The sequence below is a fragment of the Hyperoodon ampullatus genome (assembly GCF_949752795.1).
Source record: "Hyperoodon ampullatus genome assembly, chromosome: 15".
NCBI lineage: Eukaryota > Metazoa > Chordata > Mammalia > Artiodactyla > Ziphiidae > Hyperoodon > Hyperoodon ampullatus.
Window position 1 is genome coordinate 29,866,240 of NC_136928.1, and position 16,366 is coordinate 29,882,605.

The window sequence follows — 16,366 nt, forward strand, 5'->3', positions numbered from 1 at the left end:
ATGATATATAAATATTGCATGTTTGCTTTACCTCATATGAGTTATTTATAACATCCTGGATCATCTTCTGTACACGTGGATTTTATCCAGGGATATTTTTATTTTTGTTCTTCATTTCTCATGGTTCCTTCTCTGCATAATGTGTGAAGCAGTTTAAAATACATCCCCCCCAATCTAATTTATTTACTTTTTAAATACAGAAGAAAATAGGGAGAATCTTTTTAAGATATTCTAAAATGGCTTAGCTTTTTATGAGATGTTTGAAACTATGTTTACTGAATTTTTACCTTGTTAAAAAAAAACACTAAACAATTTTTAGTTTTAAAATGGTATCTGTCTAGTAGCCCCCAATGTAGTATCACATAACTTCCCACTGAAAGACCAAAAAAAGAAAAATCATAATGCTGAAAACTGATGAAGAACCAAGTTCTAGAATGTAGACAAAATTTCCATTGATTACAAGACAGAGCAGGCTGAATTGAGAAAAACTGCCTTAGTATGCTCAGGCTTTACCTTATGATACAAAATCTGTCTGAAAAAAAAGATGTGAAACTGCTTGGTCCTTCTACTGGCTTCTCCTGACTCAGAGATCTATAATCTGTACCATGCCAAAAATTTGGACAGTTATCTTTCTACCATATGTGTACTGCTTTTTCAGGTAGCCCAAGTAGCAAATTATCCTTCTCTCTTGTTTTTCTATAGGAATTCAGAGTCAACAGTTCACAGACAATATCAGGAAAGGAAAGATAGGTACATTGCATCTTTGGAATTCTGTTCCCCAAAAATACTGAGATTAAAATAGGGATGGAAACAGAAAGAACTCCGGCAGTTGTGAATGCTGGGAAGAGAAGTTTTAATTTTTCTTCTTTTGGTTCACAGAACCAGGCATTGCGGTTGGAGAATTTGTTTCCTGAGCCATTATAGATGAATTCAGGTTAGACTATGGGAATTACTGTGTAAGGTAGGCACATTAACTTGCTGAAGCTACAGGAAATTGAGATTGTGGAGGAGATGCAGTTAATGACAAGTCTTGGGTCTGGCCACGAAATAAGTGGCTGAGGTGAGTGGGGGATTTAGTTACTGGAAGAGGAAATCACGGAACAGAGAGGCCAAGTTATTGGAAAGATTTTCTACAAAAGGGAGCAACCATGAAGAACAAGGAGGAAAGGTGGAGAAGAACATTCTAGGCATACAGAACGGTGTAATCAGAATCTGGAAGCTGTGGAATGTATTTGGGAACTGCAAGAAGCTGAGTAGGACTTGAGTGTAAGGTGGAAGGGCTTAGCTGGAACTGGTGTAGTGGTAGGCATTGGGTAGTGAGGAGAATGCTGCAGAAACTCTTGGTTGCCTACTCAACTTACACCCCTGCTTCTTACTGAGAGAGGCCCTCTCAATTATCATTTGCTTGCAGTGTGCCCACGGAAGGTAGGTCTCACTCAGTCCCAGGGGATAAATTATAACTAGTTTAACTCAGACATTTTAAATCCTTTTTTCTTTTCCAGTCATTAGTCTAGGTATGGACATATGACCCAACTCTGCCTGTGAGCTGTAAGAGAAAGTCTGTTGGTGAGCTCTGGAAAGGTTTTCTTCCTTGATTGAGAGAGAAGAAAGTTTATGTAAAGAAGGCTCTTTTCCTATCCATTCCTTTCCTTCCTGCTTGGTATACTGTAATATGAAGACTTGATGTCCAAGGTTCTGACAGTCAGCTTGTGATCATGAAAACCAGTTCACTAAGAATGGTAAAGAGGAAAGAAAACAAAAAAGGGGGCCTGGATTTTTGAGGACACTAGTAACCTTTGAGCCAGCCTGGGAACCACCAGTGTTCAGAGTATCATGTGAGATAAAAGTTTTTCTTGTTACATCAGGTATTCTGTCATTTGAAGCTGATTGCTTTCTAACAAAGAGCCTGGTAAATCATGGAGAACTTGGTAAATAATTTTACTGCTTTTTTATTTGTGGCAGACGGTGCCAAATGTCAATCTTAAAATGATAACAAATTCACATTTTTAAATTAATTGAGCCACTTTTTCAATCAAAGATTAATTTAGGTGTAGTTTAATCATGTAATAGTTTTACATTTTGAACGTTTAAGTTATATTTAATTTCCTCCCACATAGCCCCAAAGAAAGTAATCATTCACTGTTAGTTGTGTTTCACTAAAGCAAAAATAAAAATTAACCCCCAAAATGTGCAAAATGTTTTTACATGAAATATTCTTGAAAACACTTGTTGGAACTTCCCTGGTGGGCCAGTAGTTAAGACTCCACGCTCCCAATGCAGGGGGCCCGGGTTCGACCCCTGGTCAGCGAAATAAGATTCCACATAACACAACTAAGCCTGCGTGCCACAACTAGGGAAGCCCATGCGCTGCAACAAAGACCCAGCGCAGGCAAAATAAATAAACTAAAAAAACCCCCCCAAAACTGGTTGTCTTAACAGAAATTAAAAAAACAAAACAAACAAGAAAACACTATGGGACATTTCAATATGTATTTGAAACTGAGATTATTGGCCAAAGCATCTGGAGGGTTTTTTACTAAACAAAATGAGGGTGAAGCCTGTCAAGGAGTGGGTAGTTTCCCCCTCTACCCCTTTTGAGTTCTTGTGACTGGATTAACAATAAAATTGACACAAGATAATACAGGAGAAAAACACATTTTAATTCTTGCACACACAGGTCTCATAGTAATGGTACCTAAGAAGTGGCCAAAGCAGTTAGCTTTTATATTTTTAGACAAAATTAATTTGAGAGGAATTGACAGAACAAAGAAATTTAGGTTTGGGTGCTAATTAGTAAGGAATTTAAACAGTTTGGACTTGGGTAGTGAGTTAGGAAGGAAATAACAAGGTTTGTCTAGGTAGTCTTTTGGCCTGAATTCCCTATCTCTGGTGATAAGGATGTCTTCCTACTTCCCAGTACAGGGAGGGCACCTGTCACATGGAATATTTATTTCCTGCTTTCAGGGAGACAGGAGGGTCAGAGTCCCTCTTGTATTAGCCATTTCTTAAGTAACTTTAATTAAAAATAATATGACATTGAGGCATATTTTGGGGTGCCTTCCGTGAGCCCCACCAAGCCCTATACAGAATGATAAGGAGCAAAATATATAAAAATAGACTTTCATTGAGCATTCACTATGTGACACTGTTCTCAGCACCTTATATTTATGAAGTCATTTAATCCTATGAGATGGGTAACTATATGTTACCCATTGTCCCATGGGGACAATATGTCCCCATGAGGCACGGAGAGAAGTACATATTCCATTGCCATAGAAATTAAGTGGAAAAGCCAGGAACGTGGACCCTGACATTCTGGATGCAGAGCCTATGCACATTGCCATTAGGGAATTGAACCCTCGTACCTTTCCTGAGTATTCCTACCTCAGGGAAGGGAAAAGCATTCCTTGTCTTCATAGGTGCTGCTTCCTAGTGGACCATCTTTTACTTGCTCCAGACCATCATGGGCCAAATGTGTACATTTGTACACATTTGTGTGCATATGTGTACATTTTTTTTCATGCAGGAATATGAAGCTGGCTGCTCTCCAGTCCAGTGGGAATTTACATCATCCCTTTGGGAAACCCCAGCCTTATACTCTGCTTCTCCACATTAGAGTTATCAATAATAATTCCACAGGGTGCTTGCAGTCTGCAGAATCGACTTTTGAAAGAAACTCTAGAAAACAGTATTCTTCTGTCTCCTTACATTTGGAGTCATCTTTCAGCTCTAGGCAGCTCCCTGAATGGTCCACCTCTATTTTGGCTCTGATCACATCCTACAGTATAGAAATAGTAGATAGGACCAGTTAATCTCATGGTTTCCAATTTGTTGACAATTTCTTGGCAGTAGAATGAGTTTCTTTCTAGCAGAAGTAGAAAACTCTGCCCCAGGTTCTGCCTACTGGGGAAGTTTGGAGCCACCCTGGAGGCAAGAGTATTGGGGAATGTATTAATTCTAGTTGGAGTCAGCACCCTTTGTTTTCAAGCCTGAGGAGTGAACATCTTTTGTTAGTGTTATCTTGGTGTCCCTTCATTCTTTTAGCCCCTTCCTTTGAAGAACTTCTACCTATTCCTGACTCTATGTGGCTCTGGTGGAACTGTCCAATCACCGTGTCCTACCTTCTTTGCCACCAGAGTGGGACGTATGACTCACTAGACCCATCAGAATCCTTGCCTAGAATATAAAAAGTGAGGATGGAGGAATAGCCTCTATCCCCTTGGACTGCAAGCTGTAAAGATGTGATTCCAGAGCTGTTTTAGGGTCTTTTCCCTGTCCATGAGATCAGAGAGAGAATCAAAGAGAGTTCTGACATTTTTTGTGTGCCTGGATATAGATGTATCTGAAGCTGTTTGTATCTCCGTCCTTTCCAATTACATTAGCCAATAAATCCCCCTCTACAGCTAGTTTGAGTACCTTTCTATTATTTGTCATTGAAAGCTCTATCCTCTAGAAATTTAAAATAAATACATATATTCACGTTGAGGAAGTCAATAAGATCACCCTTCGATGGATGTACGAGTCAGGCTTTCTAGAGAAACAGAACTAGTAGGGGGGAGAGAGAGGGAGAGAGAAATTCATTTTAAGGAATTGGCTCATGCAATCACGGAAGCTACCAAGTCCAAAATCCGCAGGATGGGCTGTCAGGGTGGAGACAGGGAAGAGCTGACGTTGCAGTCCAAGTGCAGTTCGGCTGGGGAATTCCTTCTAGCTCTGGGGAGGTCAGTCTTTTGTTCTATGCAGACTTTTAGTTGACTAGATGAGGCCCATCCACCTAATGGAGCTCATTGTGCTTTACTCAGAGTCCACTGATTTAAATGTTAACCTCATCCGAAAGCATCCTCACAGAAACATCCAGAATATAATATTTGACCAAATATCTGGGCACTCTAGTGCAACCAAATTGACACATAAAATCAACCATCACAGTGGGTAAAGTTTGCCTTCATCACCAACTTATTTCTGATTCCTGCTTCCATAATTTGGCCTCCTTTCTCTGGCATTACCATACTTAGTTCCACATGCCCTTATATTGTCCCTTTCTTGCCCAGTGTCAGCAACCAAGGTAATCTGTCCAGGTCTGCCTTCCTTCTAATTCCAGAATTATCTTTATTTTATCCCCATCAAGGCTTGCATTTCCTCAGTGACTTTTTCACACCTGGTATCCAAATGAAAATAATCTCATAGTTACACTCTAAAGTGTAATAGATGATAATGACTTAATGTAGATCTCCTTGGGGAGGGAGAGGTGTTCTGCCTTAAATATATATGTACAGGTGGAGTTTAGGCAATGTGATAGGGAAGGAATGGAGGTAATTTTGCACAAGGGAACTTTCTGGTTCCCTTATAATCCTATTTTGTGAGTGACTATCTCGTCCTCTATAGTGGAGCCCTAACTATTTAACATTTGATTCCCTTCTTAATGCTTCCTTTTAAAAAGGGCAAATACACAGATGCAAAGTTTAAGATAGGATTCTTCTTTAGGGAACTGCCAATAGGTTAAAGTATAGCTAGACCGTTAAATGCTTGAATACAGTGGTGGGAGACGATGGTGATAAAACCGACAGGAGTGAGATCTGAATTACCAAGGGTGTGTGCATAGGAGTCTGGACTTAATCCTGCAGGTGAAGGATACCCACTGAACTGGAAGCAGGGAGAAACAGGATCTGATCTGTGTTTTTGAAAGATCACTCCGGTGTGAAAGTGTCTAGGCTGAACTGGGGTAGTGGTGGAATCAAAGGGGTTTACTTAAGGGGCCTTTCTGAGGCCCTGACTGGTGCCTTCTCTTCTGTTCATTGCTTCCTTCTCAAAGGCCTTCGTGGCTCAACCTACTTCTTTTTCCTTTGACACTTGCTACCATCTTCTCTGTCCACTGAAGTACACTTCTCCATATAACTCCATAAGAAGTGGGATATATATGCCCCTGCTTCCCATATTCTTGTAATGCACAGGACTTTTAAAATGTTGAGGTATAATTGACATATAACATTATATTAGTTTCAGGTGTACAACATGATTGATCTATATATTGCAAAATGATCACCACAATAAGTCTAGTTAACATCCATCACCACACATAGTTAAAAATTTTTTCCCTTGTGAGGAGAGCTTTTAAGATCTACTCTCTTAGCAACTTTCATATATGCAATACAGTATCATTAATTATAGTCATCATCCTGTACATTACTCCCCAGGACTTACTTATTTTATAACTGGAAGTTTGTACCGAGGCCTTTTTAATTCTTATAATTTTATTGCTATCAATACTTATTATTGTAATCCAGATAAGGGATAACAAAAATCACAAATATGGGGGCATTTAAAAATCTTATAAAGCTATTTCAATTATGGTTCTTCGTTTCTTTAGCAATGGCAATGAAATCCCTGATGGCCTTCAGGCTGCATGGCAAAGAGAAGGCTGAGAACCATCATATTCAACAGGACTAATCCCATGAACAGGGAGATGGACTTCCATAAAAAGACAATGAATTACACCCCGTTACCATCATTATTATTATTATTATTTTTAGTTCAGAACTTTTGTTCAGGAGAGAAAATCTTTTCCATTTCCTTGGATGTTTGAATTAGACCCAGATGTCTCCTTTCCTTCATAGGACATTTATTTTCTTCTCCTCCAGCCCTTATCCCCAAAGGTCCAGCTAAAGCAAAGCTATGTATAGATGGGGGTCAGACAAAGTTCTTCCGTATCAGTGTCTTGATTGGCACATGTTTACAAAGGCTCTTTGTTGCAGTGGGTTGGTGAGGTTGTTCAAGGTTGGGCTGGGAAAATATTGACCTTCAGAGTTTCTTCCTTGAAACTGGTGCATAAGCACCTTCTGAAATAGCTGTAGAATGGAGGTGGACAAGACAAATTGATAGTCATGATGGAGTAGAAAGCAGAAGAGGAAAGTAAGGGTTCATAGATTATTATAGTTTGAGCATGAGCACTTTGGTGATACCACTAACATTTTCTTTGTTCCATCAACAAGTTTGCTGGTGATGCACAAAGGTATTGTTCAAACTTTGGAATCATACCTTCACTCCTTGGCAATATCACTAAGGTTCTACCAGAACCTCTTAGATGAGGGTTCTGAGGCTAATACATACACACACACTTTTTTTTGCCTCTTGAATTAAAAAATGTGTTGTGTAGGAACAAACAGTTCACTGTTTTTTAACTTTGCTCTGGGTAATTTAGGAACCTGTTTAAGGGCCTGAAATATTAAAGGGTTTTCAGGTGAGTACTTTCATTGGTTAAATGTGAGATTTTCCTTTCTTTCAGGACACTTATAAAAGGGCATCTTTTTCTTTCTCTTTTTTTTTGGAAAACAAACAACTTTTTATTGACGTATAGGTGATTTACAATGTTGTGTTAGTTTCAGGTGTACAGCAAAGTGATTCGGTTTTATATGTATATTCAGTTTTATATGTATATTCTTTTTCAGATTCTTTTCTATTATAGGTCATTACAAGTTATTGAATATAGTCCCCTGTGCCGTACAGTAGGTCCTTGTTGGTTATCTATTTTATACATAGTCGTGTGTACATGTTAATCCCTCAATCCTAATTTATCCCTCCCCCATTTCCCCTTTGGTAACCCTAGGCTGTTTTCTGTCTGTGAGTCTATTTCTGTGTTGTAAATAAGGTCATTTATATCATTTTTTTAGATTCCACATATAAGTGATATCACGTGATATTTGTCTTTGTCTGACTTCACTTAGTTTGATAATCTGTAGGACCATCCATGTTGCTGCAAATGGCCTTATTTCATTCTTGTTTATGGCTGAGTAGTACTCCATTGTATATGTATATACCACATCTTTATCCATGCATCTGTCGACGGACATTTAGGTTGCTTCCATGCTTTGGCTATTGTAAATAGTGCTGCTTTGAACATTGGGGTGTGTATATCTTTTTGAATTAGCGTTTTCATCTCTTCCAAACACATGCTAAAATGGCATCTTTTTCCCTCTAAGAAAAGCTGAAAAGTCCTTTGCTCATTTGATCAGATAACCAGCCATAGAAAGTCAATTCTGCTAAGAACATATGACTTTTTTCACTCCTTCAAAAACATTTTTGATCCCTTACTTTGTGCTAGGGTTTATACCAGGTGTTGGGTATGCAAAGACTTGTTCTACTCTCAAGGAACTTAGCTTTGTAGGGAAACATATTAAAAAATCATAAAATATTGAAGCATATTGCTTTAAAGGAGGCAGCTCAAAGAATGAGAGGTTAATGGCTGTCCTCCAGCCTCTCGGGGGGAAGACAAAAGGGGTTTCCCCCAAGAAGTAGCATTTAAGCAGAGATGGGGTGGGGATTCCCCAAAGAGTAACCAATATGTGCAAAAGATTTGAGAACGTTGGACCCGTTGGGAAACTACCTGTTCAGGGTTGTTAGAGTGTAAACGGCTGAAAGGTGGAGTAGGAAGAGAGCAGTAGTGTGAGGTAAGACCAGACATCTGGGATCAGAAGACCATGCAATGTTCTGTACGTCAGGCAAGTTTTATTTGATTCTAGTCTTGGGCCATTAATAGCGTTATAATAACCATCTACATTTGACTAAAAATAGCATTTAAATCTTCTTAAAGCAAATGCTCAGGTAATACATTTTCAGAAACATCATCTCTCTCTGATTAAGTCTCTCTTGGCAGGACTTGTGCATTAATTCATAGGATTAATAGTTCATGAGTCCAATGTAAGGCTGTCAAATCCAGGCAATTTTTACTGTCTGAGACGTGGGCCATCAGAAGTATGGGCCAGCAGAGTTTCTTAAGCCCAAGCGCCTAGTGTTGGATAGTTGAGCCTTACATTCGACCCCCTCCCCCTCTGCAAAAAACGGGGGGTTATGGAGGCGATGGATGGGGGTGGGAATGGGGAGCAGAGAGCTTTCGAGGCCAAGAATCTGACTTAGAGCTAAAGTCGGGAACTGAATCGCTGTCACCAGAAAGACTGGCCAGACCTGATTGGTACCTCTCTTCCCTCACCTCACTCAATTCTTTCCAGTTTTTCTACAACCTATGTCCTCTTTCCACCCTGACTTGTTTGTTTGTCCCCTAGGATCAGGTATCCTTCCTTCTTCCTCCTCTCTCCCCGCTTGGTGGGGCGTCGGAGCTTGGGGCCTTGGACTGCATTAGGCGCGTGCCCCAACGCTATTTGCTTTGGTAACAATTCCATCCTCTTTGCTAATCTCTCCATCGTTCCCTGCCAGCCGTCGAGTTCGTTCCCTCCCGTAGAGCAGTGCCTCCCGGTGCGCGCCCGTGGGTCGGGCCGCTCCAGGAACCTCAAGCGGATGCGGCCGCGAGCCGGTGCCACGTCTCAGCCGCCAGCAGGCCAGCGCCTGCGTGGACTCGGGGGCGGTGCGGGGCGGGGCGGTGCGGGGAGGCGGGACCTGCGCTTGAGCGGCGCGGACGCGGCCCAATGGGACCTGCGGGCGGTGGCGGCGGCGGCGCGGTGCGCGCCGGGGGGCGGGGCCCAGCGGCAGTTGCTGGCAAGCCCGGGAGGACGGGACGGCTTTCGTTGCCTCGGCCGTTGCATCCGTGAGGGAGTAGTGTCGGCGCCCCACTGGCCCCCAAGCCCGCTGACCGCCCAAAAGGCTCGTGTGCTCTCCCGAACTCGCCAGCCGCTCGCCGCTTGCCCTGCAGGCCGTGCCTCCTGCATCATGTGCGGTAAGGGGGCCGCGGGCGGGGGGCGTGTTGCGGGCGGTGCTGGGGTGCGGTGCGGGCGTCGCTGGGGCAGGTGGAGCCGGCGGGAGTGGGAGTGTGGAGGGTGCGAAGTCTGGGTGTTGGGCGGGGGGTGTCCCGCGGTGCCTGCGGCTGCTGGGGGCGGGGGCCGGCCTCTGGGAGCTGGAGCGGGGACCTAGGAGGGCACCTGAGAGGAGGGCGGGCCCTAGAAGGGATCTGGGGGGGCCGAAGGAGGCTTTGAGCCAAGAAGGGAACCAGGAGCGAAGAGCACTGAGTTGGAAAAGGAGCGAGGGCTGAGGGAACTGAGGGGTGGAGGGGAGTGACTTCAAAAGAGTCCAGCAGGTGAGGGAGGCAACCTGTGGAACATCAGGTGAGGTCTCTTGAATTTATCTCGCATTCTTCCAGGATTTACATTTTAAAAAACATTTAATTTTAGTTGCTTTCTTTCGGACACGCCCAGCAGAAAATAGAACTATAGCTAGAGCTACGACAATGACATTTCATATGTTGTTATTTCCTCCCCCCATCTCAACAGAAGCCATTGCTAATCAATGCCTTGGTGAATGGGCCTGGAAGTGACCGTGGAGAGAGATCGTACATCATTTATTATTTGCATGTGCACCCATTTGAAACACTTACTTATGAGAAATATTGGTCTACATTTAATGAATGTTTTACCTAGAACAGTTAAAACATAAAGTTAGGCCCTTTTAGTCCATGTTTTGAGACTTAGTCGTTTTAATAATTAGATAAAAGTGTGAGTTAAAGTTATAATTGTCAGAATTATATCTGAAATGACTGATATGCTCTAAAATTCGTATTAACTTGGCTATTGTCAGTAAAAAGAATTGAATTCTTACCTTCCTTATTGAAATTTACAACTGACCTTACCCCTGGAAGAAAGAACACTTAAAAAAAATTTATTTATTTATTTATTTATTTATTTATTTTTGGCTGTGGTGGGTCTTTGTTGCTGAGCGCGGGCTTTCTCTAGTTGCGGAGATCGGGGGCTACTCTTTGTTGTAATGCGCAGGCTTCTCATTGCGGTGGCTTCTCTTGTTGACGAGCACAGGCTCTAGGCGCGCGAGCTTCAGTAATTGCAGCACGCGGGCTTCAGTAGTTGCAGCACGCGGGCTCAGTAGCTGTGGCTCCCGGGCTCTAGAGCGCAGGCTTAGTAGTTGTGGCGGACAGGCTTAGTTGCTCCGCGGCATGTGGGATCTTCCCGGACCAGGGCTTGAACCCGTGTCCCCTGCATTGGCAGGTGGATTCTTAATCACTGCGCCACCAGGGAAGTATGATTGTAATAGAATTGAAGCTACCTGGGAAACATTCTTTGTAGCCTTTTGCAAGAGGAACTGAGCAGGAGTAGCTTGTACTCATTAGTGTCTATTTTTCTTGTATTTAACTTTATATTAATTTCAGCTTCTGAAATGATGAGCAAGTTTAAATTTAGAGTAGATTTTTAAAAAAGCGTACAAAAACAGAAACCATTATAAACAGCTTGCTGAAATTATTAGTGGTAGAGCTGACTTTAGAATCAGTTACACTTTTGCAGTGCCTAGGTAGTAGAGTGGTTTTGCAAAAGACATAATTTAGTTTGGAGCTGTGAGGTAATGAATTTGCAGTCCCCAGTATGCTTGTTTGGTAATTAACTGTTACTGAGTGATGAGGTGTGCACCTAGTCAAGTACCTGGCTTTCCGGTTGCAGATCATTTCTTTATCTTGTTCCAGGAAAAACAGAAGTCAAAGTACAGTACTATAAAAGAAAAAAATCAGATCTGGTTTAGAAAAGGTTCAGATAAGGGTGAGGCTTTTAGGGTGGAGATTAGTTGTTAGGCGTTTTCACAGAGTCATCAGCCCCATTCCACCATGTTATGCTGCTGAGGAAACAGACAGGTGATAAATAAGAAATAAAGAACTAGTTATGGGAACATATGTATATGTATAACTGATTCACGTTGTTATAAAGCAGAAACTAACACACCATTGTAAAGCAATTATACGCCAATAAAGACGTTAAAAAAAAAAAAAAAGAACTAGTATTTGAGGCATTTCTAAGGTCCTGCGTTTAACCTGGACCAGTTTTACATGATTCCAGGAATAGGGTCCAGAATTTCTCTCCTCTTTAATGTAAATTCTGAAAGTTAACTGTTAAGAAGACAAAGGTTTGTCCTTATTTTCCTCCCACATCTTAATTATTGACATAAAATTTCTAGGCAGAGAAATTGAATGGGAATGAGATTAGATGGGAGAATTTAGAGATTTACTTTCTGATTACCTGCTGCTGGTTCAAGTTTTTCTAAAAGATTGCAACATTGCAGAATGTTGAAGCAGAAGAATGAGGGCTAACAATTCTTTTTGATAGCTTTTTCCAATCAGAAATACTGATAAAACTGTTACTATAGATATCAGGTTGTATCGGGATGTTAATATCTTACTGAGGGGGGAAAAAAGATTTTATGGTCAAATAAATTTGAGAAGCCACAGACTGAACAGTGTTGAGCTGGCTTTTTTTTTTTTTTAATTGCAGGAGTTTTTGGAACTTTTAATGTGCTAGTAAGCATTATGAATATTCCAGAGAAAAATAGTGTATCTATTTTTTAAATTTATTTTGTCTTCCTCTTATTCTTGGTTCTTTGGAATACTTTGTCCTTTTTAATCTGTTTTACCTTTGGCTTCAGTGAGAGAGTGTCAATTCACTTAAGTTACACACAGCTCTTAACAGATTTTGCTGTTTTTTATAAATGTGGGATTATACCCCTCTGGTCCAATGGTGTATATAAATGATATTTTTGTAAATGAGATAATATTTAAAAACAGTAAGAGAGCTGCAATTAAAAAATATCCTGAAATGAATCCTTAAAATTTTTTTTGTAATTATACTGTGTAATAGCTTTGGGGCTAGTTGAGGCATGCTAAGACTGGTTTCTAGGATAAATCATAAAACTATTAGTGTTAACATATTCTTAGAAATCATACTGGGTATAAAGTAGTTGTGAAAGAAAAGAATTATTGCTTAATGAGCATTTCCTCAGTTGTGTTCCCTGGAAAGGGGAAAGTTAATAGGTCCTGGTAATGAGCAGTAGAAGGTGGGAAAGAGTTTTGTTTTTTCTTTTTTTCAATCTTTATTGGAGTATAATTGCTTCACAATACTGTGTTAGTTTCTGTTGTACACCACAGTGAATCAGCCATATGCATACACATGTCCTCATATCCACTTCCTCTTGAGCCTCCCTCCCATCCTCCCTACCCCACCCCTCTAGGTCATCGTAAAGCACCGAGCTGATCTCCCTCTGCTATGCTGCTGCTTCCCACTAGCTAATTATTTTACATTTGGTAGTGTATATATGTCGATGCTACTCTCACTTCGCCCCAGCTTCCCCCTCCCACCCCGTGTCCTCAAGTCCATTCTCTATGTCTACATCTTTGTTCCTGCCCTGCAACTAGGTTCATCAGTACCATTTTTTTGTTTTTTTTAGATTCCATATATATCCGTTAGCATACGGTATTTGTTTTTCTCTTTCTGACTTCACTCTGTATGACAGACTCTAGGTCCATCCACTTCACTACAAATAACTCAATTTCATTTCTTCTTATGGCTGAGTAATATTTCATTGTATATATGTGCCACATCTTCTTTATCTATTCATCTGTTGATGGACACTTAGGTTGCTTCCATGTCCTGGCTATTGTAAATAGAGCTGCAGTGAACATTTCGGTACATGACTCTTTTTGAATTATGGTTTTCTCAGGGTATATGCCCAGTAGTGGGATTGCTGGGTCGTATGGTAGTTCTATTTTTAGGGTTTTTTTTTTTTTTTTTTTTTTTTTTTTTTTTTTTTTGCGGTATGCTGGCCTCTCACTGTTGTGGCCTCTCCTGTTGCGGAGCACAGGCTCCGAACCCGCAGGCTCAGCGGCCATGGCTCACTGGCCCAGCCGCTCCGCTGCATGTGGGATCTTCCTGGACCGGGGCACGAACCCGTGTCCCCTGCGTCGGCGGGCGGACTCCCAACCACTGCGCCACCAGGGAGGCCCGGTTTGGGAATTTTTGACTGTACATTTTAGGTACCTAGAAAGTGTTAGAAGATATTATATCTATAATATATAGATATTATATCTCTAATATATACATATTATAGATATATACATACATGAAACAGAATCACTTTGTGTACAACAGAAATTAACACAACATTGTAAGTCAACTATACTTCAATAAAAAAATATTGATAAAAGAAAAAATAACGAAGATAATTTGAAATGATCACTTTGTACTTGGCACTCTGCCTTTTGGAGAGATGACTAAAACAAAGGAATTGCCTTCAGGGAATTGCTGTCTGATTGGAGGAAACAGTGACTACACATATAACAGGTGTGGGCAATAATACACAGTCCTTGTTCATTGCCATGTTCTAGACTACAAGTGGAATGAATAGACATTCTGAGACTGGTTAGGCCAAGAATGTTCCGGATGATAGGATAGGACTCTTAGCTGAGGAATGCTGCCAGCTGGTAGAGAACTAGTGCAATGTGAGAGATACCACTGATGGCACATTCTACCCAACAGTGAATGGAGTCAGAAATAAATTGAGAACTACTGCTAGTGGGTTTGAAAGAAGAAATAAAAGTGCCAGGAAAAGAGGCCAAAGAATAGTGGTTAGAGGCAGAAGAGTTCCAAAGTGGTATATTGCGTTGGACAGTCTGCAAGAGTAGAAAAAGGTCATTCATGTTGAATATTGCAGAGACAAGTTAATTGCATTTAGCTGTAAAGAAATCGTTAGAGAAGTTGCATATATGAAGGCAGAAGGATTTGAGTTTGTGGTGAGGAGACCATGTATACCAACAAAAGAGAGAGTATTGTGAAACTGAGGTCCCTGGTAGAGTTGAAAAGTTGAGTTCCTGATGTGTAAGCTGTGAAATTAATACCAGGTGTTCATTGATTGATTCATACTCTGAGCATTGTCTCTAAATTGACTAAAAGATGATCTAGATCATTGGATAATAAAAATTCAACCCTCTATTGTGTAGGATCCTCAAAATATTTTGATGTTAACAAAAAGTTCTATATTTACAAAATTGGAATCTCTTACCAAGAGTTACAAGCAGGAGAGGCTGGTTCAGGGAATATGTGAGGAATATGTTTCTCTATTTTCAGTCTATAAGGAAGGATAGGCTTATAGGGTATTATACTGTTAAGATGAAGAAGAAGGCTTCAATTCTATAAAGGAAGAATCTACCGAAAATGAGAAAGAGGCAGGGAAGAGAGAAATGGGGGTTTGAGAGTAGTCTAGATTCTAGACTTTAGAATAATATCTGGGGGAAGTGTAAAATTTAGACAAGCAGTGAATTAGCAGGATTGGTCAGCAGTTGGGAGGGTCCCCATGAAAGTGGACCTGAGATAAATGGATGACCTGAAATGGATGGACTTCACTATAGGGGTGCTCAGGGCCACAGGGGTGAGAGTATAATGGGCCCAGAGGGGCTGGCTTGGCAGCATGAAGAAAAATTGTGGTCTGATGTGATTGATCAGAGAGAAGTGGGAGAGATGGAATGTTTAAAGGTGTGTGAGCAGAAAGTGCATGCTTTTTCTTGGGAAAGATGATGATATAGGTAGACTGTGAGGGAGTGTATAATTAGAAATGTCAGTGTTTAAACAGTGCTTTGAGTTCCAGGATGTTAAATATGCAAGAGAGAAGTGTTACAGAGCTCCTTCCAGTGGCCCCATGTCTTTACAACAAAGTAGGAGACACTTGAACCAGCATTTTGTAAATAGGAAAAAGATTTTGAACAATTAAAAAAAACACACAAATAATTGAAATTTCTCATGTGTCACTCCATATAACTTTTTCTTTGTGTTTTTAGGGTTGTAGGAAATGTTATCTCAAATATTTCTTCTTTTAAAGGAATCTTACCTGTAGGATGTGCCTCTATAATGATAGTATTGACTATGTTTTATGGCAAGTGTATAGTTGGTGTGTATAACCTTAATTGCAGAATTGTTTATAATTACAAAGAGTTAGAAAAACCTCAGTAAATAGGTAAATGGCTAGGTAAAATATGAGAAATCTATTATGGACTATTTTTATTATGCAACATTCCGTAGACTGGGGAAGATGGGTTGTACTGACATAGAAAGACTTCCAACATCTTAAGAGAGAAAACTACAGAACAATATATATATTATCCTATTTATGTGTTAAAAAAAATAAAACCTCTAAAACCATGTACGTCTGAGTTCATATATGTAGAAAAATTCATAGCCGAAGGATTGGGACAGTGTGTGTGGGATTCATGGTGGTTATCTCCTGTGTGGAGGTAGAAAAAGGAGATTTTTCACAGTTCATTCTGTAGGATTTGTGTAATTTGAGTCTTTAACGATGATAATTTGTAACTTGGGTTATAAGAAAAAATTTTTAAATGAAACTTAAGTAGCGTTGTAGATGGATTCTGTTTCAGAAGGTATAAAATTTAAAGAAGGAATTTGAACACTTAATATTGATAAATTCCAGTGTCTAGGGTTTCATCAGAATAGTGAAGTTGTCAAGTGAAAAAATATGTAAAAGCAAAATTTCTTCTTGAAACTAATATAATATTGCAAGTCAACTATACCTCAAAAAAAGTAAAATTTTTTATTCGTAAGAACATAAATTCAACCAGACATAGGAACTTTAATAATAATAATTTAAT

At 40.3% G+C, this 16,366-nt stretch overlaps 1 protein-coding gene across 1 annotated transcript in view; it reads left to right on the forward strand.

Annotated features, from left to right (window-relative positions):
* Positions 1-4,635: 4,635 nt before the first annotated feature.
* The window catches only part of GFPT1 (glutamine--fructose-6-phosphate transaminase 1), a gene marked incomplete at both ends in the record, with an annotated part of 66,259 nt that continues 54,528 nt past the window's right edge, over positions 4,636-16,366 (forward strand). The window contains 4 exons of the mRNA XM_079720681.1: positions 4,636-4,721; positions 9,057-9,355; positions 9,399-9,535; positions 11,411-11,483. Of these exons, the coding sequence (XP_079576807.1) occupies positions 4,636-4,721; positions 9,057-9,355; positions 9,399-9,535; positions 11,411-11,483 (595 nt within the window). The remainder of the gene's footprint in view (positions 4,722-9,056; positions 9,356-9,398; positions 9,536-11,410; positions 11,484-16,366) is intronic.